Source organism: Vulpes lagopus, chromosome X, assembly GCF_018345385.1.
Source record: "Vulpes lagopus strain Blue_001 chromosome X, ASM1834538v1, whole genome shotgun sequence".
Lineage (NCBI taxonomy): Eukaryota > Metazoa > Chordata > Mammalia > Carnivora > Canidae > Vulpes > Vulpes lagopus.
In genome coordinates, this window is record NC_054848.1 from 76831012 (window position 1) to 76840641 (window position 9630).

Below are 9630 nucleotides of genomic sequence, written 5' to 3' on the forward strand. Positions count from 1 at the left end.
AGGGTATTTATGTTGGTTGTCAATTTTTTTGGCTGGCGGTTATTTTCTTTCAAGTTACTAAAGATAGCATTCTACTGTCTTCATATCTCCATTGTTGCTATTGAGAAGCCATCAATCAACCTAACTTTTGTTCCTTTCAAGGCATACTCTTATTTTTCTGGCTACTTTTATGATTTTCTTTTTCTCTTTGATTCTCTGCAAGGTCACTATTATGCATCTATGTGTGTTTCTTTTTACTCTGGGATACCTTGGACTTCATGGATCTATGGATCAGTGTCTTTCATCAGTTCTGAAAAATCCTCAGTTGTATCTTCAAAGGTTGCCTCTGAACACTTCGATTTCTCTTTTCTTTTAGAACTCCAAGTAAACATTTGTTAGATTTTATCATGCCCTCCTATCAGAGTTTTCCATCTTTTTGACTACCTGTGCAGCCTTATAGATAGTTTCATCTGAACATAATTTGTAGTTCTTTAGTTCTCTTTTGAGCTGCATCTAATCTGTTAAAGCTATCCATTGAGTTTAATTTCAGCTGAGTTTTTTGTAGTTTTAGAATTCCCATTTTTTTTCACTCTTTTCTGATTTTTAGCACCCTGTTGAAATTTTCAAGATTGGATTTTATTTATCTGAATACACTAAGCATTGTAGTTTAACAATCTGATGATTCAGATAATTCAAAGTTAATGGACCTGTTTGCGTTGACTGTTTTGTCTACTGCTTACTTTTGATGTCTTTTTTATTTGTATTCCTGGTTATCTTTTTGTGTGGGCATTGTACATGAACAGTTGTTTGTTGAAATAATTTGGGGCTTAAGATAATGGACACTTAACTCCAGAGAAGATTTTGCTTGCATTGGTCAGGGTTTAAAAGGGTTCTTCCTGTCTGGAAACACCATAATCTATGTTCAAAGTTTAAAGTTTACTAGTTCACCTAGATGTTGCAAGGCCAAAGTAAAAGATTTTGTGAGAGCTAGTTTACTTCCAGTTTATAATTACACTTAAGTTGAAACATTTGAGGTTCCCAGCATCCTATGGGTGATGGTTTGTTAGGAAATCTCTCCCCTTGTAATGAGTCTTGGGCTTTGATTTGCTGCCTTGAGTCAGCTGTAGATTCAACTCAGTTTGGCATTGGTGTATTACTTAACCTCTATTCCTAATCACAGATGCCCTCGGGACAAATAGTTAATCATATGAATACTACAAGAAAACATGGGTAAATTCCTCTTTGACCTCAAGTAGGAAAAGCATTATTGACTATGAATCAAAATCTAGATGCAATAAAATAAAAGTTTGATGAATTGGACTACTCGTGGGCAGCCCGGGTGGCTCAGTGGTTTAGCGCCGCCTTCAGCCCCTGGGCGAGATCCTGGAGATCCCGGATCCAGCGTCGCACAGGGAGCGTGGAGCCTGCCTCTCTGCTTGTGTCTGTCTCTCTCTCTCTCATAAATAAATACAATCCTAAAAATAAAACTATTAAAAATTTTGACTATTCGTTTTAATGCATGATAGAAATACACTATATACAAAGTAGAAAAGCAACTAACAATCTGGAAGTATTTGTAACATAAAATCCTAATATAGTTAATGTATAAAGAATACTGAAAGATGAGGGGAGAAGGACCAATAACCCAACAAAAATGTGGAAAGACATGAACAATTTACAATGGTATTAAATTTGTCCCAAAAACATGCAAAATAAAATGCCATTGAGACACTACTACTTACCTATCATGTTAGTGAAAATTAAAAAGTATTCCAACCCATGTTGGGAAAGGTGTGAAGAGACCAGCACTCTCTTATACTGCCAATGGGAAACCAAAAGGGGTCTAGGGCTCAAGGAGAGGGAACATCCTGGCGATGGAGATTTGAGAATCATCTGTGCTTAAAGGGAAATGAACAGAAATCTCTCAGGAGAGAGAACTTGTGGACTGAGGAGATAGGAGGCCCAGGAACACAGCTACTCAAGGTGGCAGGGCTGCTTCCTGGCCAGCACTACTACCTGGGCTCTGGAGTCATAACGGGTCTTGAAAGCTGCTTGTGGGACGCAGTTGCTCAGCGCTCCTGGCAAAGTCCCGTACCCTCCCTGTGATCAGCAGTCACACCTAGCAATGACGTGCATCTCCGAGGGATGCTGTACGAGGACCTGCGATGCGCCAGGTAAAGCACCTGCCGTTGGGAAGCCGCCTGGCTCTTCTTGATTCTCTCTTTGCCACCCCGACCCCCACCGTGTGTGGTTGCTCATTCCCTTGGGGATGGGGGTGAGGGGGCGGTTTGGGGGACTGAGCTCGGCTGACGCGGCGCTCACGTGACCAACCGGGCGCCGACGTGGGCAGCAGCCCCCGCTCCCGCCCGCTCGCCTGCTCGCCCCGCGGTCCGGTCCCTGCTCTGTCCGCTCGCGTCGCCCGTGTGGAACCAGCTACCTGAGCTGCCCGGGCGGCTGACGAGGGGCGAGCGGGCTTCGGCGAGCCCGAGGAGGCGCAGGCCTGCCCGGGCCCGGCAGGTCAGTGTGAAGGTGGGCGCTGCGGGCGACCCTGAGCAAGGGTGGAGGTGGATGGGAGTACGAACCGGGAGCAGCACGGAGCAGGAAGGGGTCCGGGAGGTTGGTGAGGAGGAGGGGCGCAGCGCAGATGTGGGCAGGAGCACCCCATAGCAGGCCCCGCTGCTGCCTCCTCCAAGCCCCTCCTCTGCGCCCTCCATCCGTTTTTGGACCTGAAATGGGGGGGGGGCGCCCTGCGACAGTGAAATGTAGACATATTCTAGAAATAACCTCCCTCACACTGCACCTAAAAGGAAATATTGACCTCAGCGGAAAGGGGGTGGGAGTGGGTGGCTTGCCTGCAGGGGAGGGGGACCCAGACCTAAACAGTTTGGAAAGCATCCTGGTCTGGATCCTGAGGCCTGAAAAGTAATGGCGGCTGGGAGGCAGGGGAGGTAGGAGAGGGAAATGTTCCTTGAGTAGGGCTGATTCAGGAAAGAAACTTCAGTTGGCTGAGTGCACAGGCCCTGCCCCTGTCTCCTGTCTATCTGCAGGTCTGTGTGTCTATCCCCAGCACTCTACAAGGCTAGAAAAGGAGGAGGAACCTGTCCAGAATCCCTGCAGGTGAGTGAAAGGGAGGAAGGGCACTGGACAGAAACAGTGTGGGGAGGGTGTTGAGGGCACACCGAATGCAGAATTTGAGGTCCCCACTGCCCATCCTCCATACCATGCTGAAGGATGGTACAGAAGGTGGTAGGGCCTGCCAGGGAAATGGTTGGCTCTCACATGTGGGAGGAATTGTAGGGTAAAAGGTGGGCAGAAGGCACACTTGGACGGCTTGGCCAGGTCAAGAGAACCCAGCCAAGGGAAGGATGCTAGTACTATCAGCACCTGCATTCCACCTCCAAGCCCTCAGTCTCCCTTGTCTCCTTTGTCTTCTCTTGCCCATCCTACCCCACCCCACCCCACCCCCTAGGACAAGGAAAAGAAGGGGAAATCTCAACATGGAAAAACTCTACAATGAAAATGAAGGAAAGCTGGAAATCAAGGGACAGCCAGAAGATGAAGTAGAGCCTGAAGATGAAGGAAAATCAGATGAGGAAGAAAAGCTGGAAGAGGAAGGGAAGCCAGGGCATGAGGGAAAGCTCCAGAATAAGGGACAGCCAGATGATGAGGGAAAGCAAGAAAAGCAGGGCAAGTCTGAAAATGAGGGAAAACCACATGGTGAGGGCAAGCCAGGATCCCAGGCAAAGCCTGAGGGTGAGCCACGGGCTGCCGAAAAGCGCCCAGCTGAAGATTATGTGCCGAGGAAAGCAAAAAGAAAAACGGACAGGGGGACGGACGATTCCCCCAAGGACTATCAAGAGGACTTACAGGAAAAGCACCTGGGAAGTGAGGAGATGATGAGAGAATGTGGAGATATGTCAAGGGCTCAGGAAGAATTAAGGAAAAAACAGAGAATGGGTGGTTTTCATTGGATGCAAAGAGATGTACAGGATCCGTTTGCCCCAAGGGGGCAACGAGGTGTCAGGGGAGTGAGGGGCGGAGGTAGAGGCCAAAGGGGTTTACATGATATCCCATATCTTTAATGCATTTGGCCTTCAATTCTAACTTCTCTAATGAGAATATTGCTGACCCTGCTTTCCCTGGCAGGCATTTGCCAGGCTATGTGCTTTAACCTTAAGCTGATACTTTGCTTTAGGTGTCACTTTTGTTACCAGCAGCCTTTTGATCCAATTACAGTGTTCTCTGTCTTTCAGTAGGGGATTTTAACCCATGTGCATGGAAGAACTATTCATGGTACACTGTAAAATAACAATAAAAAAAGTTTTCAGAACCACATATACAGTATCAGAACATTTTTGTAGAAATATGTTTGCATAATGCATTTGTGCACAGAGAAAGCTCTGAAAATGTATACACTAAAAAGTAAATGATGGTTTTTCCTGTATGGTAGCCAAAAAAGGTCTCATTTGTATTCAAACAGGAGTCCAATCACCTGATGGTTAGGTACCTCCGTGCCATTCCTCTGAATGTTACTCATTCCCATGCCTCCCCCTAGCTATAATCATGTCAGTGGGCACTGCCACTCCTTCAGAGTCCAATACCATCTTATGGTTCCCACCATGTGTGATTCTTTTTATTTGCTTTGCTCACTAACCACTTCTTCCTAAAGGATGGTTGTTTGTCATAATAAAAAAAATCTAGAAATCAATACATGATAAACTGAAATGTTCAGTGAATTTATGAGGGCAATGAAGACACTTAAAATTCCTGTTGCCCGAATGTAAAATGATACATAAAACTCACATTATCTCTGGGACTCATAGCTAGAGAAATCGACCCGGTGGTTATAACAACAGATCCAGTGCTGTAAGCATCAGTCTTGTCATCTGTGAAATGGGAATAAAACTTAACTTCACATACTGCTGAGTGTATCAGATGGGATACTGAGTATGTGGGCTATGTTGGCCTGGCACCTTTGCTAGGACCCTAGACAGTCAAATACTCAGGGGAAGACTGAAGGTAGGTCTCATCAGTGCCTAGGAACAAGATCAAGCAGCTGAGAAGAGGGTGCCACCTTTCTCTGGGTACTACCATATCTGCTGGGCATTCCTGTTCAAGCTCTGCCCTGTATCCTCTACTAACAGTTATTGATATGGAGTCATGACAAAGACCCTCTGATTCCCTATCATCCCTAGAGGGCCAAAGCCCCTACTTGACTGCAATAGGAGTATGGATAAAGCCTCTCCCAGCCTCAACGTTGTGCTACTCAGGTGGTATTGCCCCACAGCTGTTTGGGCTGTCCTGTATTCCATAGTTCTTAGTATAGGCATTATCACTTTTAGTTCATTTTATATTTGCTTATAGTTTGTTTTCTCTTCAGAGGACTCGGATATTTGGGGTACACTGGGGTCTGTCCTGAGACTAATCTATGGACCAGACAATGGATGGTGATTTGAATTGAACACTACACCACAGTACCCCAAGGAAACCATATATAAATTTACATATCTTTCTTTTTTAAGATTTTATTTATTTATTTGATATAGAGAGGGAGAAAGCACAAGTACGCAGAGCAGCAGGCAGAGGGAGAGAGAGAAGCAGGCTTCCCACCAAGCAGAGAGCCAGACTAGGGCTCAGATCCCAGGACTCTGGGATCATGACTTGATCTGAAGGCAGATGAAGGCAGATGCTTAACTGACTGGGCCACTCAGTCACCCCAATTTATATACCTTTCTTAGTGTGAATTTTCTAAAGTACCTTGGCTGGCTTGCCATACAAAATCAAGGGACCTGTCTACACGTAATCACAGAAGGTTACACAACTGAGTTTCAAGCTGAAAATACCCCTTTCCATTGCAAGCCAATTCCAACTGAAAAGGGTAATAGTGCTCTTAAAAATATTAACTTGATGTTAGGCATTTTATTTAACCCTCTAGTATTTTCCTTTATCAAAGCACTTTCTTATTCATCCCGATATACCTTACACTGTCCTTGACACATATACTTAATAAATTATGACTGAATCAGGATCCTTGAATTTAGAGGATAATTGTTCATGGATTAGAAGACTCAATAAAGTTAATATGGTAATTCTCTCCAAAATTGATCTATAAATTCAATGCCATCCCAATAGAAATCTCAGCAAACTGGGATTCTAAATTACATGGAAAAGCAAAGGACATAAGATAGCCAAAATATATTGAAAATGAAGAACAAAGTTGGGGGACTCACTGCCTGACTTTAACTATAAAGCTACAGTAATCAAGACTGTGTAGTATTGGCATAAGGACAGACATATAGATCAATGGAATAAAACAGACATTCCAGAAATAGGTGTACAGGTATATAATCAATTCATTTTTTTTAAAGATCTGAAAGTAATTTAATGGAGAAAAATAGACTTTTCAACAATGATTCTGGAACAATTAGATGTTGTTTTACTTCTGGTACATGGACTGTGTGACTTAAACAACACACATTTATTTCTCACAGTTCTGGAATCTGTGAAGTATAAGATCAAGGCACTAATGAATTTGGGGTCTGGTGAGGCCTGATTCCTGGTTCATAAAGAGATATATTCACATGACAAAAAGGGCAAAGGAGCTTTCTGGGGTCTCTTTTATAATAGAACTAATCCCATTCATGACAGCTCCACCACATGGCCTAATCACTCCCCAAAGATCCCACCTCCAGATACCATTGGATGTTAGAATTTTTAACATATGAATTTTGGGATTATACATTCAGTCTATAGCCGACATCTATATAAAAAAAGTACCCTTGCCTCACACCATATGCAAAATATGAATTCAAAATGACTCATAAATCAAAATGCAAAAACAAAAATTATTAAAGCTTCATTTAAAAATAGTAAAAAATATGGAATAATCTGTAGTTGCAAAATAAAATATTGCTTATTTAATGTTGTAATGGTTTATATACTTTGGTATTATTTTTCTGCCACCACCTACTTAATAAGTTCCAGTTTTTCCTACTAAGAAATGGAAAAATCAAACGCTAATGATAAAACATTTATTTATTTTTTTTAATTTTTATTTATTTATGATAGTCACACACAGAGAGAGAGAGAGGCAGAGACACAGGCAGAGGGAGAAGCAGGCTCCATGCACCGGGAGCCCGACGTGGGACTCGATCCCGGGCCTCCAGGATCGCGCCCTGGGCCAAAGGCAGGCGCCAAACCGCTGCGCCACCCAGGGATCCCCTGATAAAACATTTAAATGCAGACAATAAAACTTAAAATATTGGTAGAGGGGTGTCAAGCTGGCTAAGTCAGTGAAGCATGCAACTCTTGATCTTGGGATCCAGAGCCCAAGGGGTTGTGAATTCAAGCCCCACAATGAGTGTGGAGATTATGTAAAATATATTTTAAATAAAATATTGTTACAAAAATAGGAATAAAGGGGTTATCTTGGGTTAGGCAAACTTTTCATAAGAGGATGTAAGTGCTAACAAAAAAGTTTATAAATTGGACCACATAAATACATATATTTTTAAAGTTTTTATGTATTTATTTGATAAAGAGTGCAAGCAAGGACAAACAGGGGAAGTCGCAGGCAAAAGGAGAGGGAGAAGCAGACTCCCCGTTGAGCAGGAAGCCTGATGTGGGGCACCATACCAGGACCCTGGGATCATGAGCTGAGCCGAAAGGCAAACACTTAACCGACTGAGCCAACTTGGTGCCCCTGGACCACATAAATATTAAAATATTTTTAAACAACTCCTCAAAAGCCACCAAAATGTTAGGAAAATGAAATGACAAGCTTCCACTTGGAGGAAGATAATTGATAAAGTATCTGTCTTCAGAATATACAAAAAACTCTTACAATTCAGTAATAAGACAAATAATGAGAAAATAATACAATTTAAAAATAGCCAAAAGATTTGAATAGACACTTCACCAAGGAAAATATGAAGATGGCAAGTGAGAAGATAAAATATGTTCAACATTAATTTTTAGGGAAATGAAAATTAACACCATAATGAGATATCTCTACTCACCTATTGGAGTGGCTAAATTAAACAAAAACAAAAACAAAATAAGCTGTTATTAAAACTTCCTAGCAAGGATATGGAGCAACTGAAATTCTCACTGTTGGTGGGAATACAAAATGGCATGGCCTGGGGAGCATTGCTGGCTCAAGGCAGTAGAGTATGGCACTCTTGATCTTGGGGTCATGAGTTTGAGCCCCATGTTGGCTCTAGAGTTTATTTTTTAAATTGAAAAAAAAATGGTATGGCCACTTTGGAAAAGTTTGGCAGCCATACATTTTTCCATATGACCCAGTAATCTCACTACTAGGTATTTACCTAAGAGAAATGAAAACTTTAGTAACTTTATTCATAAGAGCTCAAAACTGGAAACAATCCAGATATCCCCCAAATGGTGAATGGATAACAAGGAAAAACTATTGGTTCATGCAAAAACATGAATGACTCAAATTCATTAGGCTAAGTGAAAGAAGCCAGACCAAAAAAAGGCTATACTCTAGTTTGCTTCCATTTATAAGACATTCTGGAAAAAACAAAACTATAGAGACGGTAATCAGATTGATTCTCACATGTTTTTCTGGATGTTGTTCCTAGTTATAGGAACTTTAAGCCTTATCATTTGTCTCTTCTAGCTCCATCCCCATCCCAAGGCCCAACACCCTTTAATACATTCTCTTTCTGCTTAAGTTAGCCAGAGTTGCTTTCTGTAGCTTGTAACTAAGTAACTGAACATCTAATGCCTTGCATTCCCTCCATACAATTTTACTGAAATTTGTCTGAAATTCGAAGTTCTTTTTCTGTGATCAACTCACAAAAAGATTGAGCCAAACTGTGCCCTCATTAAAAATTTTTGGGAGGGGGCACTTGGGTGGCTCAGTCAGTTAAGTATCTGACTCTTGGTTTTGACTCAGGTCATGATATCATGGGTTGTGGGATCAAGCCTGGAGTGGGGCTCTTCACTCAGCGAGGGGTCTGCGTGAAAAATTCTCTCCCTCTTCCTCTCCCCCAAGCGCGTGCATGAATTCTCCTTTTCTCTCCCTCTCTAAAATTAAATAAATTTTAAAAGTTTCATTTCTAAAACAATTATTTTTTTGCTTTTGGTTTTATTTTCTGGACTACTTATGCCTGCTGACTGTTCTTCAAGGTTATAGCATCCTGATTGTTACTCATTGGCACATGGTCAAAATTGTTCGAATCTTGACTCTCTGAGCCCCTCCTTGTCTGTACAGAATTCTAGTTATCTCAATTACTTTTTCAAGGAGGGACTTGTCCATCTAACACCAAAGAAATTTAGGGTTCAGGACCTGGAGAGAGAGCGCCTTATGCTAACCAGTTTTCACAGGCTCTTAGGAAAATATTATTTGTCAGAGGCAGCATAGGAAAAGATCAGACTCAGAGCACCCAGGTGGCTCAGACGGCTAAGGATCCAACTCTTGGTTTCAGCTCAGGTTATGATCTCAGGGTCCTGAGATGGAGCCCCACATTAAATCTTTCACCATAAGTATAATGTAAGATGTAATTACATTATATCTTTATCAGGTTGAGGAGTTCTCATTTTGTCAAATGCTTTTTCTGTGTCTAGTGAGATGACATGTGATTTTTTTCTTTAATGTATTGATATGGCATTTTATGTTGATTGATT

At 42.2% G+C, this 9630-nt stretch overlaps 1 protein-coding gene across 3 annotated transcripts; it reads left to right on the forward strand.

Annotated features, from left to right (window-relative positions):
• Nucleotides 1-1379: 1379 nt before the first annotated feature.
• TCEAL3 (transcription elongation factor A like 3) lies at nucleotides 1380-4314 on the forward strand. 3 transcript variants are annotated; one of them, XM_041741271.1, is made up of 3 exons: nucleotides 1380-2153; nucleotides 3027-3096; nucleotides 3449-4314. In XM_041741271.1, the coding sequence occupies exons 1-3, from the start codon at nucleotides 2105-2107 to the stop codon at nucleotides 4059-4061; spliced, it is 732 nt and encodes a 243-aa protein (XP_041597205.1). In that variant the 5' UTR covers nucleotides 1380-2104; the 3' UTR covers nucleotides 4062-4314. The 3 variants fall into 3 exon arrangements, with proteins under 3 accessions (XP_041597205.1, XP_041597207.1, XP_041597206.1); XM_041741273.1 differs by lacking the exon at nucleotides 1380-2153 and adding an exon at nucleotides 2179-2508; XM_041741272.1 differs by lacking the exon at nucleotides 1380-2153 and adding an exon at nucleotides 2179-2496.
• Nucleotides 4315-9630: the final 5316 nt, after the last annotated feature.